Here is a 23,455-nt window from a genome sequence, read left to right as displayed (position 1 = left end):
ATCTTGGAATTGACACTATCATTGAAGCCAAGTAATCTGCTCTCATTAAATACAGGAGAGATCTGAGTTGGAAGATTCTGAATGCACTAATAGCCGCTCAGAGTAAAACCCAACAGCCCACTAAGTGCTGCTTCAAGAGCTACTGATTACAACTTTACTAGAATATCCAGATGTTGCTCGACAGAGAGGATATTAGGAGCATGTTTGACTGGATCAAAAAGATGAACAAGTACATTGCCAACAAAGGGGAGGTCGATAAACAGTTGGACTGCATTAAACAGTTGGAGAGATGGGTGGCACAGTGGTTAGCATTGCTGTATCACAGTGCCAGGGACTGGGGTTCAATTCTGGCCTTGGGTGAGTCTGTGTGGAGCTTGCACATTTTTCCCATATATGTGTGGGTTTTCTCCAGGTGTTCTGGTTTCCTCCCACAGCCACAAGATGTGCAAGTTAGGTGGATTGGCCATGCTGAATTGCCTCTTAGGGTCCAAGGATGTGCAGATTAGGTGGATTAACCATGGTAATTGCACAGGGATAGGGGAGTGAGTGAGCGAGCCAGGGTAAGAAATTCTTTTGCAGAGTCGGTGCAAATTTGATGACCTCCTTCTGTACTATAGGGATTCTATGGACCACTATGTTAAGTTGTGTTCTAGGGAGAATATGATTGCTGAGGAAGCTCTGGACATCATAGAGAGTCTGCTTACCATGGAAGAGCTGGATATTGAACACACAGTGGAAGACTTAGAAAAGGCATTGACTTATGTGCCATTGGCAAAGCTCCAGGTGATTATGCTATATCACCAGACCTCATCAAACATAGGAAACCAGCACTTGTGCAGCATCTGCACAAACATTTTCTTATCTGCTGGAGGGAGGGAGCAGTGCCCCCTGACGTGCATAATGCAAAGATTGTGAGTCTGTTCAAGGACAGGATGAGCACAGAAATTGCAACAGCTATTGTGGCATCTCCTTGCTAAGCAAAGTATTTACCCATATTGCTCTTGTCAGACTGCAGATTCAGGCCAAATACATGAATTCCAAAAACCAGTGTGATTTCAGAACTGAGATATCAACATTCAACATGACCTTCCCAGTCATCAGTTGCAAGAGAAATGCTATGAGTGAAATGATAACTCTATATTTCCTTCATTGATTTTATCAAAATGTTTGACTATATGAGCAGAGGCCTCTTATTTAAACTGATGATAACTGCTGGTCTGAACCTCAATATGAACTCCTCTTTGCATGACAGAATGATGGGTGATGGATAATGTCAGCTATGATGAGGCAGAATTGGAATCCTTAAAGATCAGCAGTGGGTTAAAAAGGGTCCTGTTCTGGCACCAGTATTCCTTTGACATTTTCTTGTCTTTGCTGCTGTCATACATCCTCGGATCATCTACAAAAAGTGACTACTTTACATACCAGACTGACAGAAAGCTGATCAGCTTTGCTCAAAAATGTGCCAAGCCCTTATTGAGAGTTGCTTTATGCAGATGATGCCATGTCAGCATTCTGCAAGGAAGACCTTTAGTGGCAAATGGATAGACTCTGCCATGATGGCAAGGAGTTTGATTTGACCACCAGCATCAGGAAGACAAATGTCATGATTTAGGATGTTGCCATACCACCATCTATCCATATTACCATGTGATATTCTTACCTGTCATCTCCCGCCGCATGCAGGTGCCTGACTGTGCATTTCTATTTTATTAATTAGTTTTTAATTTGCTTTTCACATTTCTGACTGGTCTTTGATCTTTTATCTGGCCTCAAATACTTCAGAAATTTTGTTCAGGCTACATGTTAACTATTTCTGCTTGGTTTTAAAAGTGAACAAAGTAATGTGCTGAAGTCTGACTATCCTTTTGGAATAAAATAATCACTTTTGCCTTTTGATGCATTTTCCCAATGGATTTATACTTCAAAACAATCATGTTTTTTTGCTCACTTGTTAACCTGCTTGACAAAGTAATCCAGTCAGACATTGGCTTTCAGTTTTTTGTCAAAATGTTATTTTTCTCTGTAATGTTGAGAAAAGATTGTTGCAATGAATGCAGTATATTGTTTGAAATTTTTCAAAGTATCTAGTCTGAGATTTGTGCATGTTGCCCTGGACAAGATATGCCTGTTTGAGCACCCCTTATCATTTGTTACTGCCTGTAAAAGAATCTGGTCTTGAATCATCAAATATTGTATGTTGTCTTCCTTAGGCTGCAGAGAACGTTGATCCAGTAATTAGGCCACCATCTCCCTGGAATAGTGAGAATTGTATCAGCCAGGTAAATATGGAGGACCAGATTTCTGTTGAAAATTGCATTATTAAACTTGAATGAAATGGGGAGGTGGAGTGAGTGTATATTCAATAAAACTCTTGAGCTTTTGTTTAAATTAGCTCGCTCTTACCCAGAATTTCCATATCTAGCTTAATTGTGGGAGCGGCCAGAACAACTTCTCTCTCTCCTTTCCTTCTATGATGTTCTGGCCTTTCTGGACACTGCTATTTGGAGAATCCTGGCCCTTTACTTGCATCTCTCCAATGTACAATGGCCTTGAGCCACTGAAGATTGCTCTTACTTGGAAGTTGTACTGCACATTTTAGAATATTACAAAGTAGTTTTGATTTCAATGTAAAATATGCATAATTATTTCAGCCAAAGCAACATTGATTTTGAACTTAGCTGTGTGGGAGATAAACTCAAGAATATGGTCACTTACTTCTAAACTTTACACCAATTGCTTCATCTTGATTTGTACAGCGCTGCACATACTTTTAATACAGATGAGAGGAAAATCTGCTTCTCATTGTAAGGGTACCATACGAAATGATTTGGACAATCTAAATCATAGGATATTAGCCACAACACAAATATATTCACAGAATTTGATTTAGATTGGCCCAAATGGTCAGAATCAGTTTCATTCAGAAATTACTTAGAAAGTGGACAAAATACACCAGTGCAATAGTGGATCCTTTGTTATGGTCAAAACGAAATCATATTGTGGTAAAGTAAAACACAGAACCGTAGAATCCCTGCAGTGCAAAAGGAGGCCATTCGACCCATCGAATCTGCACCGACTCTCCAAAACAGCATCTCACCGAAGTCTTCTCCTCCGCCCTATCCCCATAACCCTGCGTATTTATCATCACTTCAGATTCTTGCATTTCAGCTGATCTGAAAATATGGGTTGCTGATATAGGAAGATGACCTTTGTGAAAGAGTTTCCACTGCCCAGAAATGAAACTAAAATCTTTCACTGACAAAACAAAAATAGTCTTTGATTGAGGACTATGAACCATGTTATGAAATGGCTGTGGAGGTGGGAATGTAAGCAGATGGACAGCAATTTCCTGACACTGGTCCATGTGCTGGTCTACTGCTATTGTGCTGCTTTACTTCTGGGCGGGGCCGGGTGATAGTGGGACTGTTGGTGGCTCCCCTGCTACAAGTGACAAGTAGACTATTAAGTTAATAAAGTGGCTGATTTAAGCCATTGAGCAGAAATATTGAATGCGGCTTGCAGGCCTCCTAGTGAGACCAGAACAGCCAGGGGTCTAAGGTGGTCAGGATTCACCCTCTCCTTGCTCACCATAGCTGTTGAGCCACAGATACAGTCACTGGCTGTCCAGCGAAGGGATTAACGCTTAGTGGTGATGACCTGGCAGGTATGGCTTTTTTGTTGAGTTTAAACTTCTCTTCAGAAAGCACTTCCATTATGAGGCATTCTCTCTCTAACTTGCATCAACAGTTCTTATCTCAGACAGTAGACTTGTGTTGTTATTGATGGAATTCCTATTGACCCTCCAATCTGGGAACCTGCCCACGATCCTTAATTGGGAATTGAGTACAAACCTTGACCACTATTTTGCCTGCTGGTGAATGATCAAGTGCCAATGTAATGCAGGGTTGTGATCCGGGAATTCACATTATCTACAATTATAATTTCAGAGAATTTTTTTTCCCCAAAAGGTGGACTTGGATTCTGAGACAAATGCAGAGGAGGATGAAGTTGGGGAATTAGCATTATGGACTTCAGATGTGAAGGTGATTGAGCTGAATAAAGGTTCCAAAGGTTTGGGTTTCAGCATCCTCGACTATCAGGTACTTTGTAATTCATAAAATATACTTGCTTTTTATTAACACATTGTAAACCCTTACTTACAGGTTGTAGCTTTAAACCAACGTTTTGAATATGTTTGAACCATTAAGAATCTTTATTTGACCTTTCTGAACATAAACAGAATCTTGGTAAAGGGACGTCTTTTCTTCTATGAAAGGTTATATGTTTAATGCTAAGTATTGATTTAGGAATGAAATACCAATGAGATACTTTTATTTTTAGATTCCGTTTCAATTTTTTGTTTCCAAACTCTCAGTTCTTTCATATTTAAAAATTAATTTGGGGTATTTCCATATATTCTATTTACAATATCCCTGGTTGTGGGGATTTTCACAATTGTGTATAGTTGAGGCCATCGGTTGATTCTAAATTTTTTATGTTATGCTACTATGTATGGCACAGTCTAATCCAGTTGGATTTCTTGCCTGTTTCTGTTAGATAATATGTTTGGTTTCCACTTGCAACAAATAAACCCAAAAGGATCATGTATATTTCCAAAGGATGGTGGTGGGAATGTTATGATATCTGGTATTTTTGGAAGTTTTTCAGACTGTTCCCTCATTGCAGCTTCCTCTTTAATTGAGGATACTCTTCAATTTATGCCAGGCTTTTTGCCCATGGGAGAATATCACAGCTAAATCTAATGGTGTAACTAAAATGCAAAACCAAAAAAGACAACATTTTTAACAATTAATATTTGATAGCCATCTGTACTGCAGTTTAAATTTTAACGATCAATATGACGACTATTCAGTTAGTTATTTCTGGAAGACAGTGTACAATGCTCCTTGTGCAAGTTTGGATCCCATGTATAAAACCTTGTCTTCTCTGGATTGAATTCAAGCTGGCAGTGAAAATATGGCTCCAAGTTGCATTATAGTAAAGCCAATGCTGCATTTTTAGTACATTTTACAATTTAGAATTATACCAGTTCTGTCTATACTGGCAAATAAAACATGGCAAGTAATCAATTCTCTAAACGTTTTGTGATGCTAATTTAAGCCACCTGCTTGCTTAAAAGCAAAAAGGTCAGAAAATCCTAAGAAATATTAAATGATTCTGAAAAAACTGCTTAATCTAAGATACATTATTTGGTCTTCTGTGTCAATGTTTTTATGAGACTTTTCTACGTATAAATTTTCTATTGCACAATACAACATTACAATAGTGAATACATATAAAAATACTTCATTGCTGCTTTGAGACTACTTTTGAGGTCATGGAAGGTAATTTATAATTGTAGATGAATGTGCCTTTCTTGTTCTGTATTTTGACTCAGAGTGGCATGCATACTTTTCAAAATCTTTGTAAAATATTTGGTCAGAGAGATCGACTTATTGGCTGGGAACCTGAGGCTTAATATGATGCACTTGATTTTTTATTCAATTATTGAGTTGAGTTTTTTTCTGCAGAATATTTGGTTTTGCCTGAATGACATGGTCACCCATTTAAGGTAGAGATGAGGAAGAATTTCTTTTCTCTGAGGATAGTGAATCTATGGAATTCTTGGCTGTAGAGGCTGGGTCGTTAAGTGTGTTCAGGGCTGAGCAAGACAGATTTTAAATCAGCAAAGGAATCGAGGGCAATGGGATACTGCAGGAAAGTGAAGTTGAGGATTATCATATCAGATCAGTCATGATCTCATTGAATAGTGGCTGAGCAAATTTGATAGGCTGAATGACTTACTTCCACTTTTATGTCTTATGGTCTTATTACTGTCCAGGTCAATCACAGTCTGCCCCTCCTTTGTGTTGAATCTTGAATTTTAGGATCCCTACCTTCTGAATCTGAAGGACAGTGGTGGGATAGGTGAAAATAAGTGAATTTTTCTCTATGATGAAGAAATATAATTGCCATGAATACTTAACTCAATCTGAGATAATTAAAGTAAATATTCATATATAAAGGATTATTTCTTTGTGCTGTTATGCTTCTTTTTAAAACAGCCTCCTGTTTATTTGCTATTCTAATTTTTTGGCTCCCGGGTCCTCAAGCAGATTTTTGACCCATTCTGGGGTATTCTTCTGAGTGTTTTTTTCACTCCCAACAATGTGCATGAGATTTTTAATGTTGGGAGCCATTGGGCTTCCTGTAGTTTGTATTAAAACTAATCAGCAATTACCCACAATGTAACTGAGCTTGATGAAAAAGAAAGTCATTTAGTCCTAATGCAGCTGGATGTGCAAAGCATTGTCTCTAGGAGTCCCAACAAGTGGGTAGTTGTGAAGTGTACAAGCATCAAATTGGTGTTGGAATCTGTGATGCAAGACCATAGGAGTGGGTGAACTTGGGAAGGCACTTGATTTTAAGATATGGGAATTTTTGGAATAGCCCTGGGTCAGGAATGAATTGTGAGAGAGCCTGAATAGTTGGAAAAGGGAGCTAATCAGAATTCAGGAACCACAGATGGAGTTTGTTGTAGCACTGGAGAATGAGTGTTCTTGTATGGGAAGAGTAAAGAAGAGGAGTTCCCATGATCTGGGTAGGTTTGCCATGCACCTGCAGTCCACAAAGTCTGTGGATTGAGTCCTGGTCCATTGAAAGGCAGTGCTTGGGTCTGCCAGTATTCAAGTGAGGAAGGTTGTGGTAGCATTGACAGGATGGACACACTCGTGACACATTTAGCAAATTCAGCTGCTTGAGCAGCTTGTTGGTGAGTTCACATCTATTGACTGTGAGCCATTTGTGTTTGGGATTGCAAACATGAAAAATATGCCATAATGATACTAAAAAGAGGCAGCAGAATTGCATGACTTGTAATGAATTTCAAGCTCGTACTCTATTGTTGGAAAGGAGGTGCATGTAATACCCTTATTGTGGTTTCAATAAGTCTCAATCTTGAAAAATTGTTTCGGTTTTTCACTTTCAGCAAGAGTCTAAAGTAGCTTTGTTCGAGTGTACAGATACCATCAGTCAAATCTGCATATTGTCTGGACTGAGTTGACCAGGAGAAAGATCACTGGTTATGTTTGTAATGTTTTTTAAACTGTATCTCTAATGATTTAATCGCTTTCAGTTTAAAGGGTATTTTTGTGATTATTGTGTGATGATTCTGTTCTCAGTCCAGTTACCTAACTAAGGTGTAGACCAAGCTGTAGTTTTGAATAGAAAGTTAAATCACAAGGCGAATTGACTTGTAAGTTAGTTCAGCATGGAATTGGCATTGGGTAATGATGTAGCATGAGGAGGATTAAAGACAACCTAAAGATAGCAAAAACAGAGGAGCAATATAGTTTTGTCTTTTCTCTGAAGTCATTTGGGCATATTTCTCTACATCATTGCACATAATCACAAATGCTTTTGCTGTCTAAACTTAAGCAAGACCATGGCAAAGTTTGTTTTAAATATTGAGTGATTTATTATGTAAAACTGGTTAGGATTGAAGGATATTAACTTGATTTAATTCTAAGCTGCTGAGCTGTGGGAAAACTTAGAATATCATGCAATAGTTTGTTAAATGTTGAGCCACCATATCTTTATTCCTTTACTCGAGAATGAATTTAATCCTTTGCATATGTTGCCAGTTTCCTTTTGAAAGAAAACAGTGTATTTTCATATCTGAAGTGCTTGACTTTATAAGGACTGCCATCCAAAGAAGGTAGTGAGCTCATAGTACCGGAGGGATCATAATGTGGTACACATCCCTTATAGATGCTGCCCGACCTGCTGAGATCTTCCAGCATTTTCTCTTGGTTTCGGATTCCAGCATCTGCAGTAATTTGCTTTTATGATGTGGTAGATGTTGGATTGCATCACTTATTAGCTGCGTAGTTATAAGTTTAATTCAGTGTTGGTTTGAATTGGTTATTGAAGATAGACATTTTCGTGTGCATGGAGTCATGTGTTGTGTATTCTAATGTGGCTGTGGGGCCTGCTCATAGACCCGCATAGTTTCAACAGTGCAGTGTGGATGAATTGTTTAATTTTGTTGGGAATGCCCAGTCTTTCTAACTTGCCTTTTGTCCTTTGCTGTCCTTATTCTTTGCTGTTCAAGGGAAAAAGCACCATTCCTTGAGATTTCTCCCCATGTAGCTTTTTCTGGCATATTTTTCTCCCAACGTGTGGTGGACATGCCACATTTTATGAGGTTTGTCTTCAAGGAGTCTTTGAATCTTAATCTTGGCTACCTCACAGATGATGTTCAGGTTTAAGTTGTGAATACATGATTGTCTTAAGGATTTCATTTGTCAGCAGTGGAATTTCCATTCCATCTGAGCTGGGCTCTGATGGTGAATGCTAATGTTGGGCACTTAGTCCTCCTATTTGATACCTGTGCGTCCTGAGCATTTCTCATGTTGAACCTGTCCGGCTGTTTAATATTTTTGGCTTAGGCCTTGTCTCATAGGAGGGTAAGTATCACCAGTGCTGTTAATTGGTTGTGACTCACGAAAGAAGGATTGCAGAGACGTTGGTATGTCAGAATAATAACTGGTTTATTGAAGGTACGTAACAGATATTTGAGACTATAGGTGTTACTTACTCTAAGTCACATGAATGCTTCTCATCTCTTAGTCATGTGTTTATCTCTTGCATCATCTTGAGGGTGATATTGTTTTTCCAGTCCCATGCATTAAGCCTTTCACACTAACTCCGCAATCCCCCACCTGCCCCGAATAGTTTTTGTCCAGATATATTTTACATATCCTGTCTTCCCCCAAGTCTTTGACTTCATTGGTTTAATCCATCTGGGGGTTTCATGACTTTCTCTGATTGTGTTCTTTTTAGATTTGGAAAATCGGTAGTCTCCTCTAGACTTAGGTTGGACTTGATTGGCGTTCAGTCAAAGTTACAGTATGCTCCTTTCTGCTATACTCTAGATTTGGAGATATCTTGCGGAATTGGTGAGATGTAGTAATCCGTAGTTCTTGGCAAAATGGGTGAAGTAGTGAATTGCAGATCATTGTTGAACAACACCTGATCTACAATGCTATGTACTGCAAGATTTCTTTCAGTGACTTAATCACTGACTCCGTGGTTGTGGTTTATAAATGTTTCACCTTGATCCACCTGGAGAAGCACTGACAATGAAAGGAAGGATTATACATAAGGAATTGAGTGGGGGTAAAGGCTCGATGTGAAGTCATTTCTTCTGTCGACCTCGATATTCGCAGCCATCATAACTGAGCTCTTGCTCTGCATTTTGTGATGTCCATGTGGCCCTGGTAGATTCTTCCCCGAATCTCTAGCTGAAGTGAAGTACTACTTGATCATTATCCACCAACAGGTCATTAATGATGGTAAAGTTTTCTTTTGTTCCAAGCATATTTTCATTACCATTCATCCAGGACATTACTGTGGCCAACCTTGCATGCAGTATTGATTAATACAGATGTAGTCCTCATCCTGCATCTGCTCTTGGCATGTTTGTTGTAGCTTTTTTAAGTCCGCTGGCAATTGTGCTGCCATGAACTGGGGATAGAACAATGTCTCGTTGACAAAATTAGCAATCTGTGTTGCAAGATGTGCCCGCAGAGATTTGTACTTTGTCCTGGTAATACACTGACTTGTAAGTGAAGCGCATTAGCTGCAAACAGAATCTTTAGATTCTTTGGGGCATTCTGGCAAGCTGCTTGTCATTCAGTAATTAGAAGAATAGATTATGGTCATTCTTGATGACTATTTTTGGCCCAATGATGTCATTGGAGAATTTCTCACAAGCCCTTGTGACTGTGAGAGCCTCTTTCTCTATGACCATATACCTCATTTCTGTGTCAAATAATGCCAGAGATGTGTAGCTGATTTGTCTATGGCACTCATTTGGTTGCTTATGAAACAGGACTTCCCTAGTCCTGTAGATGAGGCATTAGCTTTGAGTGTGGTTGGCAGGAATGGGTCATAGTGAGCTAGGATATCTGGTGAGAGCAGCATGTCTTTAATCTGTTGGAATGCATGTTCTTGATGTACATTCCAACTCCATGCTTGAGCCTTCTGCTATAAGTGTCTCATGGCTCTATGATTAGCACTGAGCTTGGCTGGACTTTTGCCAATGAATTTGCCTCACCAGGGAATCATTGAAGATCTGGAATAGATGATGTAGTTGGAAATTCACTGATTGCACTAGTTTTTTGTAGGTCCACCAGCACAACTATGCTATTCACAATGTGACCTAAATATTGAATGGATGTTTTCCAACAGTCCAGCATCATTCGACACCAAATAGTGGAACACGCTCTCCTCCATTGTGCTTGATCTGCCCCTTCCATCAGCCCAAATCAGTCTGGCAAAATGGATTTGGAATTCATAGCTGTTTTAAGCTTTTAGGTCTGCTTGGAATTTTTAAACTTCCATTGCAGTAATTAAGTTTTCCTGCACTGTTCGGCCTTTCACTGAGACCTGTTGCGGTCACTAAAGCTTTTTGGAAATTGTTCCTAAACTTTGTAGGGATTTTAAACTAATCATTGGAAGTAATTATTAAATTCCTCCTGCTGGGGAATCATGACTGAGCAGCCAATTTTTTTTTTCAATTGCTGACTCACAGTCATCATGTGTGATGGCATCGACCTTGAACCTGCATGAACTAAAAATGGAATTTGCTCAGTGCTATCTGCTTACTGCATAGTTAATTTGAAGATTTTGAGCCATTTTCAAGGTTTGCTCACTATTCCATGATTGTCGCTAGGTTCTTGACACAACTGCTGGATCGGGACATTTTCGTGGACCGCTGTTTGCTATGCGTAGGCGTTATTAAACTAAACAGTTAATTTTTATGTGTCTCTATGCCTCCATGTCTTCTGTGGAGCTCTTTTGGAGGCTTTCAAATATCTTGCCAAGGTTTTCAGTTTTGGCACTTTTTTTTAGATCAGACTTGCAAATTTCTTTTTAAGAAATTGATTTTCAGTGATTTTGGGGTTCTTCACAGTTACTTTGTTAAAGTTCATTTTTGGAGATTTCAGGGTCCTTTATTGCTACCATCATGTTGTATGGTAACTGTGACTGGCTAAGGAAGAATGTGTTTGAATAACAGCTATAACTATATACAGATCATAGATTACTGGTGTTACTCAGTACAAGCCTCAAGCATTCTCCATCTTGATTCTTCAACATGTGTTGCTGTCACTGTCATTATGTATGTGGTTGTTTATCCAGTCCCGCACATTAACCCTTACCACTTTGAGCAACCTCTGCTGCCCCACTGACAGGAGAGACCTGGGAAATGGTGATAAGTGACATTATGTAAGGGCAACACAATGGCACAGTGTTTAGTACTGCTGCCTCTCAGCACCAGGGACCCAGATTCTATTCTGGCCTCGGTCACTGTCCGTGTGGAGTTTACACTTTCTCCCCGCGTCTGTGTGGGTTTCCTCCAGGTGCTTCGGTTTCCTCCCACAGTCCAAAGATGTGCAGGTGAGGTTGATTGGCCCTAGTAAATTGACCCTAATGTCAGGAGGATTAGCAGAGTGGATATGTGAGGTTACGGGAATAGGATCTGGGTGAGATGTGGTCGGTACAGATTCAATGGGCCTAATGGCCTCCTTCTGTACTGTAGGGATTCTTTGATTCTATGTATGTGAGGATGACTCTGTCAAGCTTGACCAGTCTGTGGGACAACTCTCCCAATTTCGGCACAAGTCTCCAGATGTTAGTAAGGAGGACTTTGTACAGTTGATGTGGCTGTTAATGACAAGTGGTTCATTCCTTATAGATTTCATTCCTTATAGACTTCATAAGCAATTTGATTCTACTGTGGTTTACCAGGGCATTTGAGAGATCCCCATATTGCTGTGGGTCAATAGTCAAATACACATCAGACCAAGTAAAGGTAGCAGATTTTCTTCCCTAAAGGATATTAATGAACCAGATGGATTTTTACGACAATTGACAATCACCATCAGACTTTTAATTTTTATTGAATTCAAATTTCACCATTTGCCACATTGGGATTCGAACCTGGCATTATTCTGGGTCTCTGGAATACCAATTCGGTGGTAATACCACTATATCGCTGCCTCTCTTGAGGCACACTTCTAAAATGCTCAGCCCACTGCTTTTTGATAACAGTCCACCCATCCATCAGTGCTGAGAGTAGCCATGTGAGGATTCACTATACAAATCTTCAGGGTGTTATAGCAATTCTTCATGATGTGCTGATCAGTAAACCTGAAACTATCTGACTTGGTTGGCCATCATACACCTTGTATAGAATGCAGCTTCTGTTGCAGGTTCCTTTTGCTCTTCTGGAGTAACTTTGTAGCACCAGCTGTATCTTTGTTTCCAAGCCATGCTGCAAGTGCTGCAATTTTCTACCACAGGAGTTCTTCAACTGGATCACTGTTTTTATCAAACCAATTTCAGTGATTTATTTTATGTATACTCAGGACATCATTGGCAGCTTCCAGAGCTACTGATAGTTGAGCACACCACTTCATCATCATTACTTGACTTTTCTTTGAAGGAGAGCAGTTCTTTAAGTTGAAGCCTGAATTATTTGCAACATGCTGTGGGTGTTAGTCTCTTCAAGTTGCTGGGGATCTCGTACATGTTGGTCTTCTTTCTGTTGAGTTAGTAGATTTCATCTTGGGATGTTGGATCTTGTCACCTGCAGTGATCTTGCTCCTCTCGTAACACTCGTGATCATAACATCTTTTATGTTGCTCTGCCAAGTGATGTTTGATGTTAGTGTTTAAATCTTGGGTGCATCCAATTTTTTTGTACTTTGTCTTCTGTTTAAAGTTGGTGTTGGCAACTAACATAATCCAGTGGGCGCAAAGGCGTGGGAGAAGCCTGCCACTGCTGCTGTATTTTCCCGCACCTTCAATCCCCAGGGTAGTATCCCAAGCCTCATAGTCAGCTCTTACTAGAACCAGAGGGCATAACCTCAGGCTGAAAAGATGATCCTTTAAAACAGAGATGAGGAGGAATTTCTTCAGCCAAAGAGTGGTGAACCTTTGGAACTCTTTGCCGCAGAAGGCTGTGGAGACCAAGTCATTGAGTGTCTTTAAGACAGAGACACATAGGTTCTTGATTAATAAGGGGTTCAGGGATTATGGGGAAAAGGCAGGAGAATGGGGATAAGAAAAATATCAGCCATGGTTGAATGGCGGAGCGGACTCGATGAGCCAAGTAGTCTTACTCTTGCATGGAAGTCCCCCATCACAATGAGCTTGTCTTCTTGTGGAGCATTTGCCTCGGTCTCCGTAGAATTTGCCCTTCATATCCTCAGAACCAGTCATTATTAGCTTCTGCAATGATATTTCTTGTATGTTTGTTGTTCACAAGAGATAGCCATAGAGTCATGGGACGATTGTTTATTCCCACAGGGAAAGTGTCCAGACTAGTTGTAATGTTAGATAGCAAAGATGACACTGGCTGTAAATTCTGGGATCTGGATAGGCTAAGCGAGTGGGCGAGGACCTGGCAGAGGAGTATAATGTTAGCAAGTGTGAGGTTATCCACTTTGGCAGAAATAATAGTAGGAGGGATTACTATTTAAAGGGTGAAAAGCTGCAGCATGCTACGGTGCAGAGGGACCTGGAGGTCCTTGTGCACGAGTCGCAAAAACCCAGTCTGCAGGTAATCAAGAAGGTGAATGGAATGCTGGCCTTTATAGCGAGGGGGATAGAATATAAAAGTAGGGAGGTCTTGCTGCAACTGTACAGAGTACTGGTGAGGCCGCAGCTGGAGTACTGTGTGCAGTTTTGGTCACCACACTTGTGCAAGGATATATTGGCCTTGGAGGGAGTGCAGAGGAGGTTCACTAGGCTGACACCAGAGATGAGGGGGTTGGACTATGAAGAGAGACTAAATAGACTGGGTCTGTACTCGTTGGAGTTTAGCAGGATGAGGGGGGATCTTATAGAGACGTATAAGATAATGAAAGGGATGGATAGGGTAGAGGTAGAGAGATTCTCCCCGCTTAGAAAGGATAGCAGGACTAGAGGGCACAGCCTCAAGATGAGGGGGGTGCAGTTTAGACCAGAGTTGAGGAGGAACTTCTTCACTCAAAGGGTGGTGAATCTCTGGAATTCTCTGCCCGCTGAAGTGGTGGAGGCTGCCTCGCTAAATATATTTAAGTCACGGGTAGATAGGTTTTTGATAGACAAGGGAATTAAGGGTTATGGGGAGAAAGCGGGAAAGTGGAACTAATCCACTTCAGATCAGCCATGATCTTATTGAATGGTGGGGCAGGCTCAAAGGGCTAGATGGCCTACTCCTGCTCCTATTTCTTATGTTCTTATGTTCTCATTTTCTGGTTGCCTATTCGGAAGAATATATAGCCTGCTGATAGCTCTGTTAGCTGGCCCTCTTCTCAGTGTTTTACTTAAAGCAGCACTGTCAATGTTGTATCATGATAACTCCCTGCCAACCAGAGCAGTTCTGTGCTGGGGTAGGTAGCTCTTGTCTTTATCAGGTAGAGCTTGTTCATTCCAAGAATCTAAATAGAGTCCCCATTTCTTCTTTTGTCTTGCCTGCAATATACTGTCATATTAGGATGAATAATAATCAAGTGCATTTTGGAACATGATGGGATTTGTGTGAAGGAATTGATACAGCTTGCTTCTCAGAAGTGCCTGCATGTGAGTTGATTATAGTGGAGATGGATTGTGCTTGGCCAGTCCCACTCTCCTGATCTTGCACGTCTGTTTCCAGTGATTTGACAAGTCAAGACGACTGGAGATGTGGTTGACTGCAGTGTATGGTCTGTGGCAATTTCTGTGCCTATGCCAATAAACTTTACAGCTGTCATGGAGCTGTGCTGCAATGCTTTCACTACCAGTAAAGGAATACTACTTCCCCTGCTAGATTCGTTAAGGCAGCTATTTTTGTGAACTTATGCAAGGGTGAATTTGGCGATAGCTGTTCCCCCTCACGCGAGGACATCAGTCCCCATGCTTCCATCGCTTAGGTTGGCTTGTGAACTGATGAGTTCTATATGCAGTCGATTCTCAGTTGCATAATCCACATGCTATCTATCATAAGTATACTTTTTATTCTTTTTAATCTCTGTCTCCTCCAGTATCCAGAGAGCTTTAGATCTGTTTGCCCTACCTCACCCCTTTAGTGGAGATATGCCTTGATGCACTTGATGGAAATGTGTCTTGGGTAACCATGTGACCAGGCTGAAATCAGTTGAACAACCTATCCCTAAAACCTGACACTTCAGAATAATTTAATCAGTTCAACAATGAAGTCTAAATTATTGACAAGATTCTCAACACTATTTTCTTCCAATATTTTAGTTCCTGTTGTCTCAGCATGACCTTCACACTAACGTTGTTAATAGCACAAGGGGAAGCCTGTTCTGTGGTCAGCCAACAGGTATTGAGCTGGTAGATGGGTTTTTCAAAGTGAAATAGTAGTTCGTCCATTCTACAGCCTAGTTATGGCTGATCAAACTCATCCCAGCTGTAGCTGCTAGACTGAAATGACAGGCAGCGCCAAGTCTTGAATTTGTGACCATCTGGTTGGTAAGCTGGTGGTGCAACCACATGATGATTGGGTTGTTCCTTCTCAATCCATCTTTAATTTAAAACGTATGCAGTTATTGCAAGATTTGTACTATTAACTGTACAGTGCATAATAAAACTTAACCTCCTGACGATAAAAAAAGACTATTAATCTTATATAAAATTGAACAAAATGCATCTCCAAGCAAATAGCAGTGGTAGTAAGCTGTATAATACTCCAGGTTAATTCTGGCTGTGTAAGATGTTGTTAAAAATAAGATTTATAACATACCAGTTCAACAGAGCTTTTCAGAGGCACTTTGCCATGTTGGACAACAAAAAAGATAAGAAATGGAGGAACAGGTTTTTAAACTGCCTAGGTTAACTGACTCAAGAACAGCTTTTTCCCTGCTGCCATCAGACCTTTGAATGGACTGACCATATATTAAGCTGATCTTTTTCTGCACCCTAGCTATGTCTGTACACTATATTCTGCACCTTCTCCTTTCTTTCTCCCTTATGTACTCTATAAATGGTATGTTTTATCTGTATAATGCACAAGAAACAATGCTTTTTACTGTATCCCTATACAATAGTAAATTAAATCAAATTTTGGGAAACGTTACTGATTCAGATATTGGAAAAAGAGGTCTTAAAGTTTTGCCAGAAGGAACTCGTCTCAACAAATGGAATTCAGAATTACTAGAAATACAAAAAGGGGAAGCTGACTAGATGGCTTCTTCTCTGCTAAAGGTGGTTTACTCTTCTGGCAGCTTCCTCTGGCTTCACCTTCCTCTGCTAAAAACACTCTCAAATCCAGAATCATGCTGAAATATAAAGAGATCCCTAGCTTCTTTCTTTCACTACCAAGCTATCTTCTGAATCCCTCTTCATCCCTCCAACATTACATCCAACAAGTATGAGGAATTCATGGATTTGTCACTAAGGCTGAGACTGTAATTGCCAGCTTCAACTCATTTCTTCCTTTCTCCTTGTCTGCCAGCTAAGCATCCCCAAGATTTACCTGCTTTAATCCTGAGACTATGTCTGCCCTCATTTTTTTTGCAGCTTCTGTTATCTTGTTACTTCGTCACCTTCTATTCTCCTGACCTTATTTTCATTTAACCTACTGACCATCTAACTTTCCTTCCTGGTTCCATACTAACTGAAATTGTGAAGAACTCACTTTTATCCCCAATTTAAAAAATATCTCCATCTCCTTTGTGGAGAAAAAAACACACTTGACTCCTCTATCCTTACAAAGTGCCATTCTTCCCTGATGTTTAAGTATTATGCTCCTTTGATATTCATCAACATTTGTGTATAGTGCATACCCAGATGACAAATATATAATCAGTTAAGACATTTACAGTGACCCGTTGCTTTCCAACAATTAGAAGATGGAAATTTCTTAATGATCATCCTCCTCACTTTCTGCTTCCATCTCTCTCTCTGAGGTTCTGTACCTCTTTCATTTATGTCTGCTGTCATTATCCCTCTCCTCAAAAAACACACTACTTGTCTCCATCATCTTTGCAAACCACTGCTACTCTCAACCTCCCTTTCTCTTCGAAGTCCTTGAATATATTGTTGCTTCCCAAATCCATGCTAATCTTCCCTGGAACTCCATGTTTGAATCCCTCCAATTGCGTTTCTGTCCCAGCCTAAATAGCCCTTATTGAAGTCACATTTGATACTCTACGTGACCGTGATGAAGGCAAACTGTCCTTTCTTGTCATCCAGCTGTGTAGGCCTACAATTGCTCGGTTCCATTCTTTGTTATTTAATCGTAGTCAGAGAATTGCTCACAATGGCTTCTGTATTCATGGGCTGTTGGCAAGACCAGCATTTATTATCCAGCCCTAATTCCCTAATTCTGCACAGTTACCTTTGGTGTTTCCAAAGAATCTATCCTTGGTTCCTCGCTGTTTCTCATCCACATACTACTCTGTGATGAAAGGTGTTAGTTTTTAAGTGTAAGGTGACGGCATCCAGCCCTACCTCACCATCACCCCTCTCAACACCTTCACTATTGGTAAATTATACTGTACTGGCAGAGCAGAAATTGCCTCCGATTAAATATTAGGAGAATGGAAGCCATTGAATTTGGTTCTCCTTTCCCTTCTCTTTCACTTACACTGTTCTCCTAATTCCTGGCCCTAATCGTTTATTAGTCCTTAACCTTCCTGTTCTCTTGCCACTGTCCCAGGCTTGACTCCCTGCGAAATAAGCTTCCAAATTTCCTCTATCTTTCTTGGCATCCTTCAAGTGGTTCGTTGATGCACATGGCACTGGCTCAATGTAAGCAGCAACTCTAATTGCTTCATCACATTATCTTGTTGACTTTCCCTTCCATTGTGCCTGCTGGGATTAACCTTGCCAATCTACTTCCTGTCCAACTCACTTACTTCCACTGCTGGCCCTGGGGACTCTGACAGTGGATTAGCTCTCACTTCTCCTCATGAATCTCCCTCAAGAATGACAATTCACTTGTGAACAAGGACATCCATGAACTAGGATAATTGCATTGACATCATGCCCTTAACAGAAACCTGAACTAAAACCTACTTTAAATATAGTTAGCAAACATAGATATACTTGCTATGAGTTAGGTTAACGACCTTGAAGCTTTCAGAGCTGTTTTGTGGAGAAGAGCAGACTTCTGTGTTTAAAAAACTCCAGACATCAACTGACCTTTAAACTGAAACAGAAAGCTGTTTCTCTGCTACAAACTCAGCTCCCCCCTTTAATTACATCACATGATCTTGCATTCCATGATCTTCCATTCTTTTAATTAAAAACAAAGGGGTATTCTCCATTTATTATCACAGGCTATTCTCCTGAATAAACACTACATGGCTAAAATTAGTAATTATCCTCCTGTCCAGAATCTGAGCTGCATGTTTTCCAGACACTCCAACTGCCTGTAAACAAAGCACTGAATCTTAAAACATTCTACAGAAATATAAAATATAAAAATAGCATATTATCATCACATGGGTAACAGTCTGAAGCCAAGGCAAACTGTCTTCAGCCTTGGTGTTATAGGCATGATCTTCTGACCACATAGCCAGGCATCACTATTTCACCTCTGCGTAACATTACCGAAATTTGCCTCAGCCTCAGCTCAACTGCTCATGAACTCCTCAAATCATGCCTTGGTTGCTTCCAGACTTGATGAGTCCTGGCTGGCATTGCACATAATACCCTCAATTAACTTGAGGTCATCCAAAACTCTGCTGCCCATGTCCTGACTTGCACCATCCCATTCAGCTATTGGTCCTGTGAATGCTGACCTTCTTAGCTCCAGATCAAGCATCAACTCCATTTTAAACTTCTCTTCCTTGCTTATAAATTCTTCCAAGTCGTATCCTTTGCTACCTCTATTACCTCCTTCAGCTCCACAACCCACTGAGATAACTATCATCTAATTCTGGCCTCTTGAGTGTCCTTGATTTTACTTGCTCCACAGCTGGTGGCCCTGCCTTCAGCAACCTAGGCTCTAAGCTCTGGAATGCCCTCTTTAAACCTCACTAATTCACAACCTCTCTTTCTACCTAACTAAGAGGTTTTTTAAAATGTGCCACTTTGACCAAGTCATTGGTCATTTGTTCCAATATTGCCTTTTTGCTGTCTGTCAGATTTTAAGTTAAACGTTTCTGTGAAGTGCTTTGGTATTTTTTGTTACATTAAAGGTGCTATAAAAGTTGTTAGCCATTTTTCATAAGAAATTCCTTGGTTACGATAGAGAATTAGTTAACAAGTTCAACCCTGGTAAAAGTTTCTGCTAAAACTGCCAAGCAGTTAATTGGTCAAGTATCATTGGGATAGAATTTTGGAAATAATTTAGTAATGTCTCTGGAGTTCCTATCTCTACAATATTTGTAATGGATTTTGTTCCTGTTTATGATGGACATATTCTGTTTCCTTTTTTCAGTTTTATCAATTTTGAATTTAGAATATTTATTTAACAAATCTTTTGAGCTCAATTTATGACCTTCAGCCCTCCATAAATGTCATCATTAAAAAAGAATATTTTAAGGATCAGTATATTTCTTGCCCAACAGGGAAGCTGCATTGCTCGATCTTGTTCTCGGAAATGAGGTGGATCAAATATCAGGAGTGAACCATTTAGGGAGCTATGATCACGGTGTCATAAGGTTTAGTTTATTTATGGAAAAGGACACGAAGCAATCCAGACTAAAAATACTTAATTGGCGAAGGGCCAATATCAGTGGGATGAGAATGGATATGCCTCGGGTAATTTGAATACTTGAAAGACAAAAGGAACAATGGGCTCTCTTAAAATTGGAAATAGTTCAGGTACAATTGAGATATGTTTCCCCAAGGTAGAAAGGTAGATCAACCAACTCCTTAATGACAAAAGGAATAAGAAGTTAGATGAAACAGTGTAAAGGAGTGTATAATAGATGTCAAGTTAATAATGCAAATGAGAACCGGGTTCCATATAAGAAGTTCAGAAGCAAGACAAGTTAGGAATATGGTTTAAAAGGCAATTGCATCCTGTACTTGATAAATATGCAAATGCATGGAGGTTAAGATAAATCTTTATAAAATACTGGTTCAGCCTGAACCTGAGTATTATGTCCAATTCTGGATGGAACAATAAAGACAGGATGTGAAGGCTTTAGAGAGGGTATCACAAATGTCGATGAGAATGGTTCCAAAGATGAGAGACTTTGTTTATTAGAATAGATCACAGAAGCTGGTGCTGCTAAGCTTAGAGAAGAAAAGATTGAAAGATTGAATGGAGGGGTTCAAGATCATGAAGGTCCTCAACAGAGCAGATGGGGAGAGACTGTTGCTGTTGGCAGCAGGGTCAAGAACCAGAGGGCACTGATTTATGGTGATTGGCAAAAGAAACAATAATGCCATGAGAAGCTTCACATTTCAAGTTGTGCGGACAGGAATGCACTGCGGCTTTCAGAGGGGAATTGCGTAAGTACCTAAGACAAAAAAATACTGTGTTATGGGGAAAGATGAGAGTATGTAATCAGCAATGTTGTTCTTGCAGAGAACCAGCAAGAACACAACAGGCTGAATGGCTTCCTTCTATGATGTAAGCTTTCTATATTTCTATTGTTTTATTTATTAAAAAGTCACATTGGTTTCTAAACAATTTATGTTTAGCATTTCATGTTTGCGTGGGGTCTGTATAACGTGTAAGCTTGGTTGGCTTAACTAATTTGGTCTGTTATTAAATTACATCTTTTGAAAAGAATGTTTAGTTACTTAAAATTGTATCATTTGTGATAGGATCACATGTTAAAGTAAACTGTAGAATTTGGCTAACTGATTTGTTTCAATTTTTATTTGTTTGCCAAGCTAGAAGCTGTTTTTAAACACAAGGTTTTAACTTCTGGTACTTGTTTAATTTTTGGATGTACCCTGGCTGGATAGAAAACAGCTTCTGACCAAAGATTTTGATGACAGTTCTGCCAAATAGGTATTACCAATACAAAGAAATATAAAAGATTTTAAACATATTCAAAAACATTGCATAACAAAGAAACTTAAAAGTATAAAGAACTCTGAATTCCACTATTATGAACTCTGAAGCTGGAAATTAGGAATTGAGAAAGTATGATGATAAAATATATTACTTTTGTGATGATTTGTAAGGAAAAAGCTGAAAAAGAATAGCATTGAAAATGATAAATTAAATGACGGGAAAATAATTTAAGAACAATTAATGAGAGAACTATCATAATTTTGGAATTAGAAGACATAACTATTGCTGCCAGAAGTGTCAAACTTAGTTCATTGTGTAATTAAATCTGTGCAGCAAGTTTTCCTTTTTTTGTTGAAAGTGCTGCAAGCATACTCGTTACTCAAACTTTAAAGAGTTAACTGAAGAAACACAATATTCTGACCTTAATAATTCAATTTAGATCATTCGTAATACAGTGGAAAATTTAAGTTGCTTGTAATTTAAACTGGTCAACAAGGTTATAATAACCTTGGAATAAAGACATTTCCTATAAATTGTACTTTATTTAGCACAGAGTAAAGTTTTCAGTACAAATTAACTATGCATTTAAGCGCATGTTCCAGATGAAATGCTGTCTTTCTGTATGCAGACCATTTCCCCGGGGTCCAGAGAATGTGATTGACACCAGCTGTAAAACTGAGTGTATTTTCTTTTTGTATTTACCATCTGGATAGTATGAGCATTACCTTACAAAAAACACACACTTAAAGAGGATTTGTAAGCATCATTGAAATGCTTTTCATTTTTTCCCTTTTGGTTTTTTTAAAATTTTAATGAGCAAATTATTTCAGAAATAAAACTCCCACTATAATTTTTAATGTGGGTGACATGAATAATTTGTGGCATTTTTAAAACTTTGTCAAGTATTTGATATGAAAAATAGGATTTCAGCAGAATATTAACTTTTCAGTAGAATGTTAACTTTTTCAATTGCTCTATGGCAGGGTCTTTGAGTCCATAATGGGAGGTCTACTAGTGACTGCGCGACTCATAATTTCCTGAAGCACGGACCATTTATAAGAATCCTTTCTCCACTTTTCACTTTGAAAATGTTTTGCATGGCAATTTACTGGTAGTGCAGTTGATGATGGGACATCTAAGATTTTGGTGATTGATGGAACCAATGGCTTACCTGATTAACCAATGTGATTTGATGATAGAGGAAAAGAATTGAGATTGAAAGGTAAATAGAGTGTGTTAGAGACAAATAAAGCACAGGGAAAGAAGATTGTATTAAGAGAGATAAAAAGATATAAATTTAAAAAAAATTAACATGCACATTTTAGACATTTCTAAAAGCAGTTTGCTAAATGCAGAAGTAAGACTCTAAAGTTTCAATTGTTTCTCTTCTGGACTGGAGGGACTGAGTGGCGTGCCAGGATCATAAATCTTATCATCAAATGGATTGTTGTTGTTCAGTCTTAACCCTAACTCTGTGGTGATTTTAATTTATTTTAAAAGCATAAATGCAGTAAATTCTTGAAACATGCAAAAAGTTTGGTGCTGAGCTGTCATTTTCAAGATGCTCATGTTAAGTTAGCTGCTCAAATAGTCCAGCAATTTGTGGTGATTTGCAACGAGGTGTGTCCCTTTCACACCATAAATTGCTGGGTTATTTATAACTTATAACAGCATGCACATAAAACTCTTCATTATTTTCCAAGTGAAATCTGGGCCAATGTGTTGAAATGTTAAAGCTATATTTTGTGTTCTGTAAATCAGATGAAGGGAAATATAATTGCAGCATCCATTATAGATGGAATTTACATAAGGCATATCTGAAAATTATATTTGCCTACTGAAAGAATAGGAAATTTTGCTCACATGCAACTTTTAAACCCATTCTTTCAAGCAGTTCCAACAAGTCAATTGGCAAAAATATATTTTATTGTGAGTTTGATTGCCTGTGATATTTTATGAAACTCTGTTAGGCAACTGATTTTTTTTTGTGTGTGACATGCTTCATTATTGTAGTTTTTGATTTATATTGAGAATAGTCATTGATATATACGAATAATGTAGATGCGATTGATATAGAGAATTATACCTCATGGTATTACCCAGTCTAATGATGCAACAATAACTATAAAGCCAAAAAAGAGCTTTGTATTGAACCATATCAGATTTTGAGAATGTTGCAGCCCAGAGAGTTGTGATATCTGCAAGCTTTTGGACCAGAAACACATTGTGCCACGTGGTAACAGGATGCTTGCAAGCTGTCAATTCGTCAATGACCAATCGCCGCTGTTCTGTCATGATTTAGAGTTTAGGTTAGAGCAGTGGATGCATGTGTGCAAGTGCCTGCAGGAAGAAAAGTTTGCCTGGACAGTTATCCTCGGACACCATTGTGCCCCTTCAACTGATATGTTTCTGTACAGCAGCAGCATCAGTTTGAGTGCAGATCTTTTGACCACTTTTTAAGTTTGGGATAATGTGC

At 39.2% G+C, this 23,455-nt stretch overlaps 1 protein-coding gene across 5 annotated transcripts in view; it reads left to right on the top strand.

Moving 5' to 3' along the window:
* patj (PATJ crumbs cell polarity complex component) overlaps nt 1-23,455 on the top strand; it is a 359,514-nt gene that overhangs the window by 57,280 nt on the left and 278,779 nt on the right. For all 5 annotated transcript variants that reach the window (XM_080195514.1, XM_080195515.1, XM_080195511.1 and 2 more), the window contains 2 exons: nt 2,214-2,282; nt 3,972-4,103. In XM_080195514.1, the coding sequence (XP_080051640.1) occupies nt 2,214-2,282; nt 3,972-4,103 (201 nt within the window). The remainder of the gene's footprint in view (nt 1-2,213; nt 2,283-3,971; nt 4,104-23,455) is intronic.

This window comes from Carcharhinus amblyrhynchos, chromosome 9, assembly GCF_965287045.1.
Source record: "Carcharhinus amblyrhynchos chromosome 9, sCarAmb.v2.hapA, whole genome shotgun sequence".
NCBI classification, from domain to species: Eukaryota; Metazoa; Chordata; class Chondrichthyes; order Carcharhiniformes; family Carcharhinidae; genus Carcharhinus; species Carcharhinus amblyrhynchos.
Note: the sequence above shows the minus strand (reverse complement) of the source record. Positions and strands in the feature narration are given on the sequence as shown.